We start from the raw sequence: 22,010 nt of genomic DNA, 5'->3' as shown, positions 1-22,010 counted from the left end.
CTGTTTAAATGAAATGAGATTTTTACAAATGGTACAGGTGTGTTTTGAGTGCAGTTTTTTCAGTTACATAAAATACAATGTTCGAAATAAAACTATGAACAACAAAAAAGAAAATAATATGTGTTAACATCTCACCGTTTGCAAGTTTTACAAGTCTCAAATTCTAATCAATAAGTTTATTCTTTATTACATCCTTTTTTTTAACCTCCTGTAGATGTTTCGGACAGAGGTCGGTTTTTCAATGTCATTTCCACACAAGGATATTGATACATTTCAAATTGAAATATTACATTTATATTTTCGTTTCTAAATGATGCTTAATTAATATTTTCTCGGTTGAACTGGTATTTAATTCATGCTTTATTTTTTCTGTCACATCTTTCATATTCGTGATTTTTTCTGCAAGACTGTTTAAATATTTTTGGTTTGCAATGATTTTGTCTCGGTTTTCAGAGAGTTCTTTGATGGTTTCTTCGATGAATTGTATCCTTCGTGGCAAAATATCTCCGGCTATCTTTGATATCAGTTTATTTAATGAATCTCCATGACTGTGTTCCAAAGAATTGCATAGCTTAGATTTAAACAAGGACTTACTTTTTTCATATTCTTTATCAATAAGTTTCTTTTTTGTAGAATCGCTACTTAAATAAGCAATAATTGGTGCAGCCACTGGTGCTGAAGCAACGGCTATTGCACATCCAGCCACCAACAGTGGAAACCAAAGTGGGGCCACTGCTATTACCCCAGCAACATAAGGAGCTATCGACTCCCCTTTATAAGTTCCATCTATTTCCGAGCTATTTTCATCGCTGTCCCTGGTCCATTCATTTTCCAGTTTTTCTATTTTGGAGGAAACTTCTTTATAGAAATCCAAAATGTCGTCATTGATATTTTTAAACGCTTCAACTACATCTGGAGACAGTACTTTTTCTTTAATGTATTTGTCAACCCTATTCTGAACGATGTCAGCTAATGTGCTTGGAACATTTGATACCTTCATTATAGGTTTTGAGCATCTTGGATTAAGAATTCTCTCCTTTCCAAGGTCAGATGACATGTATTCAAAACTTGCATTTGCCTCTTGTTCTATGATGCTTGAGATAAGTTTTCGCCAAGTATGACTTTTCTGAAAGAAATAAAAAAAAAACGTATTATGAAATCACTTATTTTTGTAGGGGTTTAATTTCGTGGATTTCAATGTCTGAAGACCCACTTTTCACATTAATTACTACAGGGCAATTCTTCGACATCGAATTAAAATCTCAAATGACCTCAAACCACGAAATTTTGACCTCTTAAAAATCTGTGATTTTACAGTTTAAAGGATAAAATTTATCATTTCTCAGCAGAAGTTTTCTGAAACTTTGATTACGCTAAAGAAATATAACTATTATATGTTTAATTTGTGCAATGAACTTTCCAAAAAAAATAATAATAACCTGACGGAAACAATACAATGATAGATAAAACAAACTTTAGGTATTTTCTAATTATGTTTTCAAAGAGCTCCAACAAGCTGTCAATAATTCTTACTTTGATGTCCAATAGAAATATAACATGCATTTTTGATATATTTACGTGATAAATGCTCATAAACCCCTCCCCTCTTTTTTTTTTTGAAAAAGTAACTTGTACAAATTTCTTAAGATAAAAACGGTAATACAGGAACATATGTTCATTTTCATCCAATTAGTGGTGTTAAACTATTTTTTCTCGTATGAAGTGTAAAATTTCTACGTCGATACGATATATCTAGTAGAGCTAGAGATAAAATATACCATAGAGTCTGACTCATCTGTTTCATACTTGGATACTTTGCTTGAAAAAGACGTTAATGGTAACCTAACAACCAAGTTATATGCCAAACGTGATAACTTTAGCTTTTCTATCGTCAATGTCCTTTACTTATGCAGCAATATACCTTCATCACCTGAATACGGAGTGTATGTATCTCAGTTGATTCGATACGCAAGAGTATGCTCTACGTATGAAAAATTTCTTAAACGAAATAAATTACTGACAAGCAAGTTGATGAAACAAGAATATCAGCCGTCTCATTTAAAGTCATCATTTCGTAAGTTCTATGGTCGATATAATGACCTTGTCAGCAAATACAATTTATTAGTAAAAAATTGATGACTGACGTTTTTCAAACTTATTGTTAGTCCATTATTTACACACTGAATTGACGACAGATTTCCCGTTATTTCCTGATCATGACAAGGAGCACCTGGTGTGACCGGTCGGCAGGGGACGCTTACTCCTCCATGGCACCTGAACCCACCTCTGATGCTTCGGAGGTCCGTGTTTGCTCTGCTCTTATTTTGTATAGTTTTATGGACTTTGAGATTGAATACTTCGATATCTCCATATCCTTCTTGATTAAGTGTCCGATAACTAATATTTGTACGCAAGATTTAAGATTTTACATCTGAGATTTTGCAACGATATGCACGAGCGTTGATTCAGTGATTAACAATTTATAATTTGACGATTGAGTTGAGGATGTCGTTTAAAAGACAACGTCACATTTTCAAAGCTCTAACTTTGTTATTAAGCTATTTCTATTAGTACCTAGTTGCATATATTACAATACGAAAAGAATAATGGAAATACCATTGCGCACTTCTCTTTTAAGGAAGCAATTTTCTTTTGATGTTCTTCAGTTTTTCTGTCTTGCTCATCTTTTGATCTATTAACCAATTTTTGTCTCGTGCGAACTACTGTACACATATCATCTAACAGTGTACACAGGAACCTGAAAAAGACACAAACCATAAACTAGGGATTTTTCCGGTGATGCAATTAGAATTTTGTCAAAGACTACAAAAGGGGATGGAGATCAGCTTTTGTAATAACATTCACATTTGATCTCATTTGTATACATATCAAAAATAGTGTCATTCACACGAGTGTGAAAAGGACATGATTTATATTCAATCTGTTTTACACACACCCCATATCACATCCATCCAATAATTTGGATCTGGTGATTTACAGGAGTAAAACAAAAGAGTTACATGTAAGTTGAATTTACCTGTAATGTTCCGTGATTCTTATGTTTTCGTTTTCTTTTACCACTTTTTCTAAAGCTTTTCGAAATTTATCAAACTCTGCCATAGAGGTCTTTTCTTTGTTTACCTGAAGTATCAAAAAGTACGTTCTGACATTGTTTTCGGTTTGTTTTATTTTTTGTTTTATCTATTTATTTTTTTTTTGTTTTGTTTTGAGGTAAATGCTTAAAAATGTATGTATATACAATTGAAACGCTCACAAGATGTATTGGATATTTATGTAAAATGTTTAATGTTTTTGAATAATAATAACGATTTTTACATTTTCGTTCATACAATAACCTACAAAAAATGTAAATTAAAATCAAAACACTTAAATATTTGAGAAATAAGGAATCGTTTTTAACATCTATCGGGATATAAATACTGGTTGGTCTCGAGATGAATTCCAGAAAGCCCGAAGGGATTTATAATGAATTAAATTCGTACCAGCCCGTATTTATAGCCCGATAGATGTTTTAAATGATACCTTATTACTTATATTTACATTTGTGACTCATTCATACTTTATATTTGCCTGATTGTAACTTTTAACGTGTGAAGTGCGTTATTTTTCAAACCCAACGGTATGTATGTAATCCACTGACCGCGCGTCTACCCTTTATGACATCACAGAGAAAATACTTCGAAAATTTATCCATACGCACGTCTATAACCTCTTGACCCAGTACCTGTATTTACACAGTAATAGATACACATTGCTTTCAGTAGTGTTATATAAAGGAAAACATTTGCAAATGTAAATATATATGTATGAAAGAGCAGATGGTGTATTATCACTTTGTAACAGATTTTTTAATCACCTACATTGTTATTCAAAGTTGAAGAATAGAGGACTATACGCCATACATGTACTAAGTAATAACTAAGATGTATTCCAAAACACGTTTGTAATCATCATGCGTCACAGAAACTGGTGTGCACTGTGTTCATTAGAGGAATTCTGTAGTTACATTCTATAGCATGAAAAAAAATATCTTAACTCCACTCTGCATAAATATGTGCAAAGGAAACAAGTAACTAGGTGATTCAATTAAAAGAGTAATACTGACATCGACAACGAAGTTTACTCGTCCTAACATCCATATCCGGTAGTTTTCTCGAGACCAGTTTTTTTTTTATACCTAAATATTAATTAAAAGAGGAACAATTTCTTTGTAGGTTTATAATTGAACAAATAATGTTTTAATCACTATATAAATCATAATTGCTCCCGTCTGTTTTTTTTTTCATTACTAAACATTGCAATGTTTGTCATGCGTCTATGATTATCAGTATGGTTATTGGTGTGCACTATATTTATTTGGGGGACAATTACGTTTTATACGCTGAAAAGATATAAACTCACACTTTGTATAAATCCATGTTAAGGCAACAAGTTTAAGGTTGATGCATTTGTTGTATATATATTGCCTTGAATTAAAAGAGTATACGTAGAGAGAGAGAGAGAGAGAGAGAGAGAGAGAGAGAGAGAGAGAGAGAGAGAGGGGGGGGTCTCAAGACGCTCTAATCGCTGCGCTACGCGGGTAATGAGAGAGACAAGTCTCAAATATTTTTTTTTTTTCAGTTTTTGCCAAAGTAAATATTCCGTGCGATGCTTCTTATTACTTTGTATGAAGAAAGTTTTGTTGTTAAAAAATGAAATCTTTGTCTGCATTAAGCATGCACTTTTTATGTGATCGGATTATATTAACAGTTAATATCAGATAATATATTGATAACAGATCATGAATTTCAGTTTGATGCCTCATAAAAGAATTATTATGTTTGCGGTCCATTTTTACTTCGTGCGTCAATATCTTCCTTGTTTTGTACTACTACCTAGACTACCTAGGAGCATGGACAAAAAGACTGTTTTATGTTTATATTTACTCTCTCTCTCTCTCTCTCTCTCTCTCTACAAATAAAAATATAAATCGAGGTCGAAACCAGATCGTGTTTTTTTTTCAAAATGGCGCCATTAAATTAAATAACTTAATGTAAACGGTAAGTGTTTTCATAAAAATGAAAATATCATTTCAAATATCGTACCTTAAATAAACTGTATGTATGTGTTACTGTTTATGGATATTCTGAATGAAATGATTGACTTGCAAAGCCACTTTTGTAAAGGATTCACATCCCTAATTGGCCCAGACTCTCTATCCTTAAATATTTGACTCGTACATGATATTCTGATATCAAATTAAAGAATTTAATAGTAGAAAACAATTGCCTGCGAGAAAGTTTCAAACTTTTTAATTTTGAGACATAAGCTAATTAAGAAAGATTAGATTGAAGTTTATGGGGAAATGCGTTTCAATTAATAAAAGTGACATTTGTTTCAAATTGATTAATTAGAAATAGAGGGATATAACTGTTACCAAAATTCAAGGTCATAGATAACAATATATCCCACTCTTGCATGGTAATAATTAGGAATTTTGTCTGAATATACCGAATATTCAACACCAAGATATCTGTTATTTCAATTTCTTTGAATCTGTAGTATAAGGGATTAAATACCTTGAATTTATTTTACTTTTGACGATTACCTCATTTTTTTTAACGGAAAGAAATACAATACTTGATAGCTTACATCAATGAGATTCAGTTTGAAAATATTCTCTTTTCTAACTGATGGCCACATTGTAAAAATACTGTCTGTCACATTTTCCCAAGTTTGAGTGGCATCATCTTCCTCGTCACTGTCATCCGGGTCCTGCTTTATTGAATCCCATTTGTTCGTTATGAAAATGACACTGCTTGGATCAAAACAAGGCATTTCGTCATCCATGTGCAGGTCGATAACGGATTTCAGTATTTTTGGAAGCTGTGGAATTAAAACATTTTTAAAGTTGCTGTTTTGTTTATAGTATCATATTTCACACTGGTGTTATATAATGTGAAATTGGGATGTTAATGAACACGTATTCAACCATACCTATCATCACTTTAGTCGAAATAGGTAAATATTTTGAACGTTGACATTGACTGAAGAGAAAGAAATTACAAACACCATCTATCGTGATTGCATTATGGCAATTATAGGACTATCAAAATAATACACGAACAACCAAACCATCATCATGAGTTTTAGTTTATTTTGTTATTATTTGTTGCATTTTTGGTGTGGAAATGAAATATTTAAACGTATATAAAATACAACAAGGACAAACAAATAATGAAATATATAGTTTCAAACTGTTTTGTTCATACAAGGTAAAATATAACATCTTCTGTTTGCTTCATGTAAACTGAATTTTACTTTTTTTTTTATCATTGTGCTTACCCTGTCTTTCTGCATTCCGCCTGCACTTGCCACATTTATCACAAAGATGAAAGATACAGCATTTGGCAAATATTCCATCACTTTCTGGCTGACTTTTCCAGAGCCCCCGATGCCTGGTGTATCGACTATTATTGTATTTCCCTAAATACAATATAGTAATTGTTATCTTGTAAATGAAATGGGTTTTTCATTAAAGATAGGGAAAAATACGTATAACATACCTGTCTTAAGTTACAGAATACATAATACATGGTCTCATTCAATGCAATAATGTTATAAATACCTTCAAAAAGGAAACCGGTAATCCAATATCTACACATTCATATTTGATACTCTCTTTTTTTATGGTCATATCTGTAAGAGTCTTCAAAGTATCTCTTAGAGTTTTTTCCCCTTTTTTTGTTTGTACATCAATGTGACTCATATCTTTGACTTCGAATTCACCATTGCACAACTCTTGTTTTATAACCACTTTATCAGAGTTTCGTACTTTGCAAACTGTTGACGTTGATTCCATGTTTCGTCCTTTGAAAATTCTCAACCCTAGTAGTTTATTGATAAGAGTGGATTTACCAGCGCTTGTTTCTCCTAAAAATAGATTTTCTGACAAAGGTATAGTAGGTATGAGTATTTGAAATGTAATGATGCAATTTATTGGTCGATCTTAAAAAAAATCTATTAACAAAAGAAATATATCTTAGTAGAGGAGTTAATGTTCAAATTAAACCTTTAGCCAGAAAATGTTGATCATGTATTTTTGCATGCATTGATACCTTATAATGCTTGAAATATTTCGTGAAAAGCCTCTTTGTAATTTTTGTAATATACCAACTTAAGAAACATTTATTCTGTTATTATTATGATTATAATTAAGCCCCTTCTTATCTGTATGATATATTTCAAGAAAAGAATATATTCTGAAAGAAAAAGAAACGCAGGGTTACATTATATGCGTAACATTTTTGACATAGCGGCAAAATATTAATGACATCAGCAAGAAGTCTATCATGGTTATAGTGAACTAAAATAGGTGTTCAAATAATTCAAAAATGTATGTCGTCACCTGGGAAAAAATAGTTAGCAATCTTTGTGACCGTAAAACATGTTTAGAATTTGTGTAAGATGAACTGGAAGCGATCGATATTTAAGAGAAGGTACTTTTTTTTTTTATTGTGCCCTAAAAATCTTATGTTTTCAAAACGCTTTGAAACTGGCTTATAGATGAGTTTAGTTTATGAATATGATAGATCAGGAATGAATATGTCATGAAGAATTACAATTATGGAAATATGACGTCATTAGTTTGATGCATTTATTGATTTGTAACAGAGGAAGCATCAAAATGACCCATTTCAAGGGTAATTTTCCTTCAGATAATAGTGTCCACAGCCATCGCCAACTTTAATTTCTTGATACGTTAAATAAAATTCAATAAAACTTCACGTATTTCAAAATATTTGTAGATGATGTATGTGGACTATATTAACTGAACGAAAATTCCGTTGAAAATTGGTGTCGTCTGCAAATTAAAAAAACCGCACATGTTTATGACGTCACAATTAGTTTTCAGGAATGTATATGTGTTTATATGAAAAAAAAATATTTGTATGACTCAGTACTTAAATCTAAAATCTTCTTAGAAAATAATACACATCATGTATGAACGTGTCATGATAGTTTACTTACACAAATTCTAAACATGTTTTACGGTCATAAAGATTGCTAACTTTACCTGCCACAACTATTCCGTGATCTGATTTCAGAATATCTTCCTTTCGCTTAGCAATATATGATACAAAATCAGGAGATGATTTTTCCAGACATTGTTGAAGATTTATGCCATAATCTTCACTTTCAATGATGTCCATTATGTCATCAAACATGGAAACAATTTCCTTCTGAATTGAAAAGAGCCTGTGTCTTGTTTGTTTACTAAATTGTAGAAAGAAAACAAAAAGTGTCTTGTAGTTTAATAATAATAATGCATATATATAAAGGTAAATTTAGAATAAAAAGGTAATACAGGTTAAAACGTTTTAAACTTCAGACGTTTTATAAAATATTTCGTTTTTGCGGGTTTGGCTTAATTTCTTTTCACATGTCAGCTATCTCTTTATGATTAGTAAGAGACTGTGCAACAATACATTCAAGAAGTGGTGTAAATCAGATGTGGATACTTAAAAATAAATTCCATACAACTTTTGATCAATTTGGCTTTTTATATCATTTACAGCTGTTTTTTCAATAAAAATGGAACTCGTAAATTTACCTACCATGTCAATGGTCATTTGCAAATTTACTTTGTTAAAAACATTCATATTGTGCATACAAATACTCTAATGTTTTACATCAAAATGATACACGAATTTCTGATTGACAATATCTATGCTGTTTTTGGAGACCAGGGGCTCGTAACATAAAGCTTGCTAAGTTTTTGACTTAAGTAGGGTCGTAAGTACGTTTTAAGCTCAATCTTAGGACCTGTCTAAGTACTACTTAAGTATGTCTTAAACCGTAACATAAAGCGAACTAAGCTAGGTCCTAGCTAAGTCAAACTTATGTTAAAATATTTCATATGAGTCAACCTATGGTTTTTCATTTTATATAGAGATATTGCTAAATGTCATTCAGTTAGGGTTTTAATTAAATACATATGTATGTTGGCGTCCTTTCCTATCGGTTTTGGTTATGTAAGATTAGATTTCGTATTAAAATTATAATTCTGTTATACATTATTCGGAATGTTTGACAACAAATGTTGCACGGTCAGATTAAATCGGCAATTTGTGGTTCATTGTAAATGTATGACTATTGTTTTATCGGGACCCGTTTTATCACCTGAGATGTTTTCAGTTTACATTTTGTAACTCTTTTGTTTTGACAAATGTTCACTTACCCTGTTATTATCGCAGAAAAGACAAGATAACCGACCGTCTATCTACTTGAAAGTGAAACTCTAAAACGTCCAATACATTTTGAATCCCCCCATGTATCCAGCCATGCATTTCAGAAGAAAAGACTACAGAATCCACTTATCAACAATTCTCTCTCTCTCTCTCTCTCTCTCTCTCTCTCTCTCTCTCTCTCTCTCTCTCGATCGATCGAACTGTAGTGAATCCTGTCTAAATCTGCGCTTTTATTCTACTTAACAGACACTTTTTATTACTGTTTTGTTCATCATCCTCATTCTTTTCTGTTTTTAAATTATTTCAATTCATATTTTCAAAGTGAACATACAGGTCGATCCATGGTTCGTGGCTGTGTTCAATTTATTTCTATAGCCGAGGTGCCTCTAATTTCAAGACATATCTCTAAAATTAAATTTTGTATTTACATGTTAGGTATGCTGTGTTGAGAGTGATATTAGAATCAGGGATCAGCCCCCCCCCCTCCCCCCGAAAAACTAAAATTATTAAATCAGCGTCAAATAGAGATAATTATTTTCTTTAATGCATAATATGAATAGAAGAATGTTTTAACATCGAAAATCAACGTTAAATAGTTCTAAATATATGAATAAGAAAGTTAAGATATACTTAAGACACCTGTACTGGCCGCCTAAGTTTTGCTAAGATTGCCAAATCTTAGTACGCTTCTAGTTACGGTCTTATGTTTTAGACTGTACTTAAGTCCTACTTAAGCACGGTCTTAGACTTAAGTAGCCTTTATGTTACGACCCCCCAGGACCAAGGATCATTAAATAGACTTAGACTTAAGTCAAAAATTTAATCGCCTGTTAAATGTTTTTTTAATCTTTGAATATATCTCTTATTTTGCAGATAGCAACACTTTTTTAAAGCAATATTTAAAAATATCTTAACTTTTGTCTAATTGACTTCATCAAAATTCTAGTATAACAGGAGTATATTTTGACTTTCGTTTAAGATGTTTCATATTTGGATATTTCACTTGAAAAAGACGCTTTTGGTCATATAACAACCAAGCTATATGATAAACGTGATAGCTTTAACTTTTCTATTATCAACTTCCCTTACTTATGTAGCGATATACCTTCCTCACTTGCATACAGGTATATATCTCTTATATCTCATTCTATATCTCAGTTGATTTGGAAAGCAAGAACATGCCGTGCGCATGAACAGTTTTTTTTTAATCGGGTTAACGTATTGACAAACAAGTTGGTGAAAGAAGCAATTGAGTTGAAAGGCTTCATTTCGTACGTTCTATCGTCGAAGCAATGGTCTTGTCGGCAAATACAATTTATCATTGAGTCAAATGCTGACTAACATTATTTATACACTGAATTTACTATGTATTTTCCCCATTATTTTCCGATCATGACAATGAGCACACGATGTGTGTGATCGGTACATATGTAGGCTAGGGATGTTCACTCCTCCATGGTACCTGATCGCATCACTGATGTTTTGAAGTCCGTGTTTGCTCTGCTCTTATTTTGTATTGTTTTATGGACTTTTGATCTTGTTCTACTGTTCGTTATATCCATATCTTTCATTGCAGTTATTAATCAGAAAAGTAAAGACAATCACATTTTTTACTAACAAAGTAAGCAAAGTCAATTTTAGAGAGAAATAAATAATAAAAAAAAAATTAAGAGCCCTTAAATCCATGTTTCATACTATGAAAAACAAATAGGCATCACGCTTATCAAAGTAAATTCCCTAAGCAAAAACTTTCTTCTTATACTTGCCGACTAGATCCTCCCGGTGATATATTGGATGATGCCTCTGAACAACGATGAATGACACTGGTCCGGGAACTTTGAATTGAAACAGCTTGGGCGGAAAAATTCTGAGACTCTGTTGATTGTCCCGATGTTCTTTTACGCGATGTCCTAAGTTGAACTTCTGTTCTAAATTTGAAAATGAAATAGCTTTTGGAAATATTTAATTGACATCAAAATCAGAGAACAAAAAAACTTATTCAATAAGTATATAACATTCAGAAAAAAAAACACTAAGGGGAATTTGGTCAAATTAATTGGAAATCTTGATCTTATCAATCTTGAAGGCTCTGGCAAAGCAGAGCTTTATATGACTCATAAAAACACAAAAGAAAACAGACCATGAATACAGGTAGTGCAAGCAATAAAAAGTTGACGACTTTACTTATAAATAAATATCCTTCAACAGAAAGGGAACAAAATTAATACAGAAAAGAGCAAAATACCTACAATGGAAAAGTAACAAACTGAGTATAACAAAAAGAAACAAAATGATCACAAACGATACCTTGTTGGGTCGGTAACAACAGCAAGCGAATTCTGAGTTTTGCTCTTTTCCATGATCTAAAGGTTGGAAATATTTGTAAATACATTTATTTGTTTAAAAACATTTTTTAAATGATGCTTAAATAGAAATGTTTGAATATTTCAGCAAAATAATATTAACATTCTTCAGTTTCAACGAAAACCTTAAGATTATTATCCTGTTGTTTCTTTACCTTATCATTACTATTTTTTCTATTGAGTTCTCAAAAATGCCACAAAACTTATTTAAAATGGAAAATAATGAGAACTTTTGGGATTTTTTATGTTGCCTATGGAACTTTAGTTCACTATAGTCGGTCATGTCGGTAGTAAAATAAAAATTTACTACAATATCACGTATTTGCGTTTAAATCTCTTTTCAACTTTTCGATGATCGACAAAGGCCATTTCGTCAGTTTATTTTAATACATTTATTTAAACGATAAAAGGATAAAGGTTAAAAGTCCAAAGCAGTCTTATAAACCAATGGATTTCATTAAATTGGATGATTACATGTATGAAGTACAAGTACTGAACGTGTACTTTGTACAGCGGGTTTGATATTTTTTGCACAGAATTTGATGCCCTAATTCAAAACACCGCAACGAAATTATGTATAAATACAATACAGAGAGTGGAATTGTGTAGTGCTAATTATATAATAGTGTTGCATTATGCATGTACTATGCCTAAATAGTAGGCAGGGTTTGACACATGGTGCACGAGCCGGAGGCGAGTGCACTATGTGTCAAACCCTGCCTACTATTTAGGCATAGTACATGCATAATGCAACACTATTGTTATTATTATGCTGACTGTTAATTATTTATGCGGCAATCTATTTGACTTTTTCCTGAAAATATCGGTGCTTAAACAGCGCACCTGCAAGAACTAATTCAAAATATTCATGCTAAAATTGTTTGCATGCTTAGTTATTTTGGTTACTAGTATTTTCTCTAAATAAGTCGGGATTTTCTGTCCCAAAGCAACACATCTTTATTTTCTGTTTTGTTCGTAAGCCTTATTTGTTTGCAGACGTCGATTCTCATTGACAATTTTCTTTTACATCCTTCAATCAAGCGTCATATAAAAAAGCGTTTTAATGACCCTATAAAATCAGTTCATCTAACGATCTGTATGTAATTATTTTGAAAGTTTGTTGTACACATTAATCTAAAGTTCCTTAGAATAATATAACTGTTTTCAAATAATATTTGTCTATTTTCTCCTTCTTGTGTCAATTGTATAAATTAAGTTTATATATTTCATAAAATTATACCAATCAGTGATCGTCTCTATGGCGTAATCGATAAGGCATCGGACTGACAATTTCATGGTCGTCAGTTCGATCCCCGGCATGTGCATGGAAGAATTTTATTCAGTAAATAAAGCCGTGCACTATTTCGGCATAGTATGCTTACGCTATATAAATCCTTAGACCACTATGCGAGAATAGTAGGGTATGGGTTATATCGAGACAAACTGACAGGAAGCATAATAATTCATAAATACGCCAACAACTCAATACCCAGTGATTGCACTATAAAGTTTGAATACGCCAATTTGTTTACATATACAGTAACTTCTAAAGCAAAGTTACATGTATGAATGCAAATGATATTTCTTTATAAAACAAACATATAGCCTTATAGGTGAAATAATTTCTCATTTTTTTCTGGACCAGCAATATTTGAAGTGGGCGAAAGGTTTTCATGCATAACAGCTGCATTATATCCCTACCATATACATTTCGTTTTCTCCAGTTTAAAATATTTAAAACACTTCTTAAGTAACTCTCTAGAGCTCGAGTGTTTGAAAGGTTTCGTCGTATTAAACCTGCTCCACATCCATCGGTTAATATCAGATTTTAAAAGTAGCATTTGTTTTTACCATCACAAAAGATGCAAAAAAGTATAAAACTATTCAACGATGTATGTTACAAAACAAATATTCAAGGCCATAAACTGAAAGTCTTTCGTTTACTGTTTACTTTCTCAGTAGAATAATTTTATCAGAGAGTTATCACATAGCGGGGATCTTTAGCAGGACGTTGAATTTCAGGTCTTTTGTGGTTTATAGGTAGCCCGCAAAATTTAAATGATATATATTTCATCCTTACAAGTAAGTATGAATAAAAGAAAAAAATCTTGTTTATATATTATAAAAAAAAAAAAAATGTTTATTTCCTATATTGCGTTCCTTATTTGTCATTATCGGAATTTCACCGAATATGAAACGTGCTGATAATACATGAGGAAGATAAACGTCCCCATTTTAACTTTGAAAAAGCAAACCGAAATTTACGTCTGTTTTAAAACCACTATTCCGTATACATAAAATGCTTAATAAATAAAATTAGTCTTACCTTTTCTAATTCTCCAGTGATGCGAGACCTTCTTACAGAAGGCTTGGGGAGAAGCTTGGGTGGTGTCTTTTTTCTCTTATTTGCGTCTTTCGGTTCACTTGATTCTCTTTGGTATAAGGAAGACTCAGCGGGCGTTGCGGATTGTGCTTGAGCCCTAAAAATGGGGTTTCCTATTAATTCAGATTAAATCTTCGGAGAAGAAGATAAACTATCTCTATATCTACAAAACCACGATTCGGATTAGAATGAAAATCGGTACACACATACACCTTGTTTGTGACGTCACAATGTGAAAATGACGCCACTATGTAGGTCACTTGTGACGAAAAATGGTTGTCTCAGTCGAACTCGTTCAACAAACGACTTTACAATTTTTTGTATATCTTGGAAATCACTCTGTAGTATCATATAATAATTTGTACACAGATTATTAAGATAAATGAGTTCCTATAAATTCAATTAATGATTGGATTGATAGTTTCAGTGAAGGAAAGCAGATGGTTAAAGATGATACTTGTCTTCTTGACCAGTGAAAGCAAGTTTGAAAAGATAAATGTTTTTAATTTAGCAATTTGCTATCAAAGACTTCCATTTACACTTTGAAAAATAGTTGAATATTAAAACAATAATTTAATTATTAAATACCTAAGATATCGTTTACTTAAGATTTTAAACATATTAGATTTGATAGAAAGAAGGCACCAATTCTCTATCCATCTTGAATAAAGGTCCCTCCCGAGACAGAAGATTTGTGTTTTAATGGTCGCCATGCTTATTTTTGGAAAGGTTATTCTTATCCACCCATTTTGTTGCTGAGATTTGACCATTTCTAACAAATGAACTGTTCTTGTCATAAAAATTAACTCACATGGAAAGAAATATAAAACTCAGAAAAATCTTTCAACTTTTGTGACAGAACGCGACGGAAGGGGTCACGTGACCGCCAGTATCACTTGATTCACGCATGCGCAGAGCGGTTGCTGATGTGCATTAAAATTAAAGAGGATTAATTTCAAATATAATCAACACTGAAACCAAATATTGTTTCTTTTATGGAAGTTATTTAATTAGTTCGCGAATTTTTTGATCATCCCTTGTACATTGGTAACTTATGTTTGTATTCATGGAATATCGTTAAACTTGTGACTTTATTCTACATACAATCATGTGTCTTCTAGGAGTATCTCATTTACAGAGATAAGGCTGCATAAAGAAAAGAGTCTAATTTATATGCGAAATATGTAATGTGACCGCATACCAAAACAGAAAAAAACAATACCTCTCAATTCCAAGAAGGAAATGGCTTGCGCATTTTAACTTTATATGAAATCAAATCAACTACATTAAAATACCACTGCATTAAGTATTATAGTTAAATAGCAAGGTATTTACAAGGACAAGTAAGTAACTGATTTCAAGTCACTTGTTGACACGACGTCATCGTGAGAAAATTTAATTTGAATTCGAAGTATTGTATTTTTAGTGGAAGGATGGCCAATACAGTTTTTACTGTAAAAAATGCATTTGAACACAATTATTATCTACAGATATTTGAAACCCCATGAAAACTAATGCCATTTCGTTTAAATCCTACGATAACAAAAGCAAACATATCGCTTAGATTTTGTTATTTAAGTTAATATAAAACAACTGTGGTAGTTCATGAGAGACTGATAGATGGTATATAAAATATATTTTAGTCTTCGCTCCATCCCCACCACCACACCTTTCTGAAATGTATTTGCAGCAATGCGACGACAATGCCCGTTGACAAAACACATTTCAAATCTAATAGAAACTTTATGTACTCCTTTTTAGTGAAAAAAATGAAACAAATAAATCATCTGATACTATTATCCAAAAGACAATTGAATGCAATTTAGGATTTGCACAATATTGTAGATATTGGTCCAAAGGCTCTTGTATACATATTGGAGTGTTTTCCTGCACGCATTGATGGTCACACCGAATAGTAGCATTCAGAGCAGTGGCATCGATTTGAAAACCTGTTTGAAATATTAATGGTCACATATCTAGGGGTTTTGACCAGGTTTGTCAGATTAGCTCTGGACATCGAACTGTGTGGATGGTGTGAAATCATGACCCATACTTCGTGGATTGGGCGGTTCCCAGGCTTTGTGGATGCATTACTCAGTGTTACTGGTACTTGTGTGGACCATTTGAAACCTTTTCTGGACTGTTTGAATTCTGTGTGGACCGTGGGCCTTTTGTTTTTGCATGTGTAAGAGTTATTTTTAAGTGTTATTTTCCTGTTTTTCTTTGAAGTTTATTTTGTGCAAAGGAAAGTATTTGTTTGTTGGTACACTTTTGATGATACAAGACGTAAAATACCTGGTTAATAGGTTTAAATGCAAGCATTGTTACGAAAGACCATATTTGTTAGTAGTTTTTTCACGTGTATACGTAAGGCATGTTAATGAGAAGTTATTATGGTAGATAGATTAGTTTATTATATGATGTTCAATATTTTAGATAAATGACCTTTGTTATTGATGTACATAAGTCTACTCTGATTGTTCATCTTCATGTTTTTGGACAACTGATTTCCTGAACACAGACTGTTTAATTCCCGGGGCGACTACTTCCTAATTCCGGTGATGATCTGTACTTCCAGACGACACGAGGGGGAATGCCACTGATATGCTTCTTCGTATACAGTCTAGGTCACGTGGTACTGATATCTGATGTTTTTACCACGCTAAATTGCAGTCCGAGTTCAATTTTGAATTTTTGTATATTGGTAAATAATTGCTATTTTGTTGTAAATTATTGTTTTTCTTGATTGGCAAAGGTCATCTATTCACTAGATTGTTAAATGTTAAGTTTTCAAAAGAACCTAATACATTTGAAGGGAGTTGTGGAAGTTACTACATATTGTTAGAGTTTTGTTCCGCTTTAAAATTGTGCTGTTTTGTTGCTGCTTTATGTATGTGTGATATACATGTATTTGCAGTATGTTTGTAACAAAAATGATAGAGCATTATAGAATTATGGGTCAGTTATTTTTGCATCTTAAGTGAGTAAAACACCAATGAAAAGCATTTTAGAAGAAATATTGAGCTCATATTTTCAATACAATACAAAGTACAATAACCTAGAATTAAGTATACAAACCTCTCATCTTGTCCTGATGTTTGTGGATTATTGTCATCCGAATTGGACAATCTGAACCATTTCGTTTATTTGAAAGAAAGAGCAAGCATAAGAAACAAGTTTTTAAAGAAAAAAAAAACGGTTTTTGACCATCATCATGTTGTTTTTGTCAATGTGTATGCAGATTTCTATTGACACCTCTTTAAACTTTACCCTTTTAGTTGATACTGTTCCAAACAGTACTCAGTTTAATTAATGCAACGTCATCATTTACATGTATGTTCTTCATTGAAATTCAACAATCCGATACAAAAATTAAAACTGACCTTGAAAATCTCCGAATGATGTCTGCCACCTTTAATGGTTTATCCTCTTCCATTTTAGGTGATGAGGATCTAAAATTGCATCTAAATGTTTTCTGATTTAGTTGCATTGTCACCCGAATAGAGTATACATGTATTATAGTTTACAGTATTTACTATATTTACCCTTAGTTTACTATAGTTTAATGATAGTTTACTACATTAGAGAGGTTTAGCAAACCAACGTGTACGCATACGTGTACGGGTAGCACCAGAAATCTGTGCATTACGTCATCACTTTTGCTAATGACGAATTTCTACAGAAATCCTATTACACAAGTTACGTGTAGATTACCAAGTACACGTAAGTCAAAACTTGTAGCTTATAATTCTTTAACTGCTGTTTATTTTTCAAAATGTGTGCGTTTTTCCAAAACCTGAATATTTAATGCAAATAACTGATAAAAGAACTGAACGTCAGTGATTGAAAAATATTAATTTATAGGGAGTTAAAATCACAACATCTAGATTTTCGAAACAGGCACTGACCGATTAAAAATATAAGAAATCTGTACAATCGTTTTCTCATAAGTACATGCATATATTTATGTAAAACGGTGATATACGTATTAAAATTATTGCTTTTTGGATGATTTTTAAATGTAAACCATTTTTACATTTAAAAACTTACAAGTACAAGTTATACTTTGCTAAAAAGAAAAAAATGTTAACGTGTACGTGTAATTCTAATTTGTAGTTTACACGTACATGTACACGTACAAGCGAGCTTGCTTAACCTCTCTATTATTCAATTATATTTACAATTAGATATCACGTATTAATGTATAGTATAATATGTATAATATAATGAATCACTGTATAGTTTGAGGGTATGTGAGAAAGTTTGAAACCCAACTAAATAAACATCGTTTTCTTCTCAATTCTACTGAAGAACAACAAGATTTAACGACTTTTGTAACCATCGTGCCTTTTGAATGAAACATCGCCTATATAGCATCCAACTCATCAGCACTTGGTCACTAAGTTTGAGTTATGTCTAAATCAAATAAATCTCCCCATACAACGGTTTTTCCATCTGATTAAAACTTATAATTAGTTGAACTTAGTCTATCAATCTGTCAAGAACACTTTAAATCGTCACAGCTTTGTAATAATTTAATAATTAAAAAACAATAGATAAATACATATACTATTTACTTTGTGTATAATGAACATATATGTTGAAATTCTAAAGAAGCAATTATTATGCAACCATTTATTTTTCCTTGTTAGAAAGTTTTTATTCATATTTGATTTGAACATATTAACACATTCATATTTACATATGCATGTAAAAAAGCAATTGAAAAATCCTTAAAGTTAAGTAATTGCTTATAAGTTTATATCCGAATTCTAAGATGACTAAGCAACTTTCACATTTTTCATTAACTTGCTAAACGTATTGAAATTCATTTTTAAAAAACCCAGAGTATCATTACGTTCCCAGTCTAGTTTCGAGTTTGTAGGCCATAAACAGAAATACAAACAATCTGCACGAAGGGATTTCTCATATTCACATATTTGATACGATGTTACACGACCTTGCTGATCACATGACGCTAGTCAAATTTTTTCAGCACATATAGTTTATATTTTTGTGGGATACATTGTATATGTGTATTGTTTCTAAATGTATGTAAAAGTAGGACCAGTTTTAATCTCTTGAAAGTTTGAAATGTATCGTGCGATTATTAGATTACAGAAGTATTTGAGGGATGTATTCTTCGACAAAATTGATATTCACAAAAAAGGTTCAATAGAAAATCATTTCGAGAGCTCTTACACGTTAAAAAAATTTACTGATTATTTTAAAATATCGTCTTATTAAACACTAGCAAAAACCTGTAACGTGTGCGTTAGGGGGAATTCAAGTTGAAATCTTCACATAGAATTTTTTATTTTGAATCTTAATGAAAATATTCAAAAGTCTAAATAATCATTTGCGGTGCGAAAAAACAAGGTGGCTTACACACAGCAACAAATCTCTTGAAAATAGCTGAAAACAACAATTAAATATAATATCGATGCCTCAAAACTATTATTTATGATGTCATATTTTCGGCACTTTAACAATAAAGTTGAGTATTTCCGGCATTGTCCGAAAGCTTACTGAGGTAAGAGAAGTTTTTATTTCTCATCAATATATCCTTTTAATCAATAAACATTTTCTTTCAAGACGAAGTAAACATAAATATGACGACTTTACTGAAAATGAAACATCATCAACAGAATGAAAAAAAAATAATTAGAAAAGTGTACAAAGATGGAATACTTCATAGCCAAAAAAGCTAAGTTCGTCCTAACGGTAACATCGTATTATTTAGTACATGTTTTATTTAATACGTGTAAAATGACACAATTTCTAGCCTTTCAAAAATTTGTCAAGACAAGTCAATTTAACAATAAAAAATCTTCATGTTACTCTTCCTTTCATAGAAGCGTAAGTTTGCAATGTATTGAAGTATTTATTTTGTTATTAAACCCATGTACGCCCTCCAAGGCAGTGGTTTGACGCATATTGTATCTTGAAGTCGTCAAAGATAGGAAACTGCATTGGATGCCCTGTTAAATCTGTATTCCTTGGAAGACGTTATACCGAGTTGAAGTATTTTAAAGTCTTATGACTTCGTATTTACTCTCTTTTTTATTGATAGAAACTGAATGAAGAAAAATATCAGTAAAATGTCAGTTATTAAATCGGTTGAAATGTTGTTCAATACAAAGGAATAATTTTCGGTTGATCTAATATTCTGTCAAATTTTGCAATGTTTTTCAAGCTTTCAATTTTATAAAGAAAAAAAAATGTCAAAAGAGACAATGGAAATAAGCAGAAATATTTTCTTCCAGACACTATGTAGCAACATTGTGGCCCATAACCATTACTTTTGAAATGTTCGTTGAAATTGAAAGGCTTGCCCCCCCCCCCCCCAAGTTTTGGGTAAAGGAAAAGAATGTAATTATTATGATAATTTAGGTGTTGTAAGAAGAACATATGATACTGAAAGAAGTTTGCGTTGAGAAAAGTTTGCCCCTCCCAACGAAATAGGAATTTCAAGTTTGGTTATTTTTTTTATTTTGGTTTTTTTGCTTGTAAACTTTTTTCAGGTCAGTAATTGTTCTTCTCTGGTTGCCCCCCTTTTTTTAAAAAACGATGAAAGTCACTGTCTTTATAGCTTTCGTGTCCTAAAGCAATTACAAAAACGTTTCTATAATTTCATTGAAAACAAAATTGATCTTTACTGCAAACTGCTTTACAGTTTGTATGCAATCCTTTTTTTGTTTTTTTTTTCTTTTGCACTATCTACATGTAATCTTGCACTATCTACCTCGGCAACACCTGGAGCACCTTAGTAGGTTCGTGCCTCATGTTTTGATGCAAATGCTGAATGATCTTAGAGTCAAAATTTACGGAGAGGTGTTACGAATTTCTAATGTCCGTAAAAGTAAACGAAGAAGAAAATGCAAATCCGAGAAATTTTCAAGAATAATATAATCTGATAAGTTAACTGTTTAAGGTTGTAAGTTTTTTTTTTGGAAAAGGCTCTACCTGTATCAAAGATTGTCCTTAATGATCTTGTCTTGCTTTAATTATTTCTATAAAGAGGACTAACATTGGTTAATCCTATTAATCGTTTAATACATCTGTACATTTTCAAAGTCTTAAAGAAAGTTTACTTACTTTTTTTATGATGCACAATATGAAGTTAAATCATGTAATCCAGGGATTGTCATACATGTAGTTTTATTAGGTTAGACTCTTTCTTTAGAATACACAGAAGTAGGACACATATACATTACCTTGCATCAAGCGTTCTGTTCTGCGCATTTATACATTTTAAGCTCAAATAACGACTTTATATAATTGTTACATGTACCTCTGACCTATTTTCCCCTAGACTTAAATATATAGCTACACTAGAGTGACTTTCAATTAAATTCAGCGTACATTTAAAGAAGTATGAATGAAAAAAAAATATAAAAAACTGTAGACTTTCGAATCAAATTACGATTAATGTTATAATTTTAAGATCAAGCTTTTTTCTAACAAATTTTCTTTAAACTACATAACAGAAAATGATTTGCTGGATTTCTTACATGGGCAACCTACTTGGTTTTACAGAGGATTTTTTTTTTTCATTGCATATATTTTTCAACAACATACTTCATTTTTTTGATATTATACACTTACGTTCGGGCTTCTTAAAACAGAATGAAATACTGAAAATGCTCTCTGCATATAGGTAATAGATAAACTTTTTTTTCATTTTACAGGTATTTTTAGCAGCATTTGTTACAAAAAAGGTAAATAAACAAACAATGAACATAATTTCTTCATTAAATGTTTAAGAAGGTTGTCCAATAAATTGAAGACACTTGTTTTAACATTTAAGGAGGAACAGGACCTTTAGTTGAAAAAAATCCTGTCAATGAATTTTTTTCGTATTTTTTATATTACTAGTTTAATATGCACTTAACATTTTAAGACTGTCCTCTCATGGGATTTCTTGACTTATTTAAAAGATATCTCCCCACAAATACCGCCCTGTATAGAGTTTGTATGGAGCTTAGATATACTTCATGTTTACGGGCCCAT

General features: G+C 31.6%; 1 protein-coding gene across 1 annotated transcript; it reads right to left on the bottom strand.

Moving 5' to 3' along the window:
- Window positions 1-292: 292 nt before the first annotated feature.
- LOC134242307 (uncharacterized) lies at window positions 293-8,271 on the bottom strand. Its single transcript, XM_062724389.1, has 7 exons — window positions 8,078-8,271; window positions 6,629-6,933; window positions 6,346-6,486; window positions 5,653-5,886; window positions 3,038-3,141; window positions 2,617-2,758; window positions 293-1,126 (listed from the first exon to the last, which is right to left on the bottom strand). Exons 1-7 carry the CDS (start codon window positions 8,226-8,228, stop codon window positions 293-295), a joined length of 1,911 nt encoding a protein of 636 aa, XP_062580373.1. The 5' UTR covers window positions 8,229-8,271.
- Between the last annotated feature and the right edge of the window lie 13,739 nt (window positions 8,272-22,010).

This window comes from Saccostrea cucullata, unplaced genomic scaffold, assembly GCF_032062105.1.
Source record: "Saccostrea cucullata isolate Sc308-1 unplaced genomic scaffold, CSIRO_AGI_Scuc_v1 ctg2755, whole genome shotgun sequence".
Lineage (NCBI taxonomy): Eukaryota > Metazoa > Mollusca > Bivalvia > Ostreida > Ostreidae > Saccostrea > Saccostrea cuccullata.
Note: the sequence above shows the minus strand (reverse complement) of the source record. Positions and strands in the feature narration are given on the sequence as shown.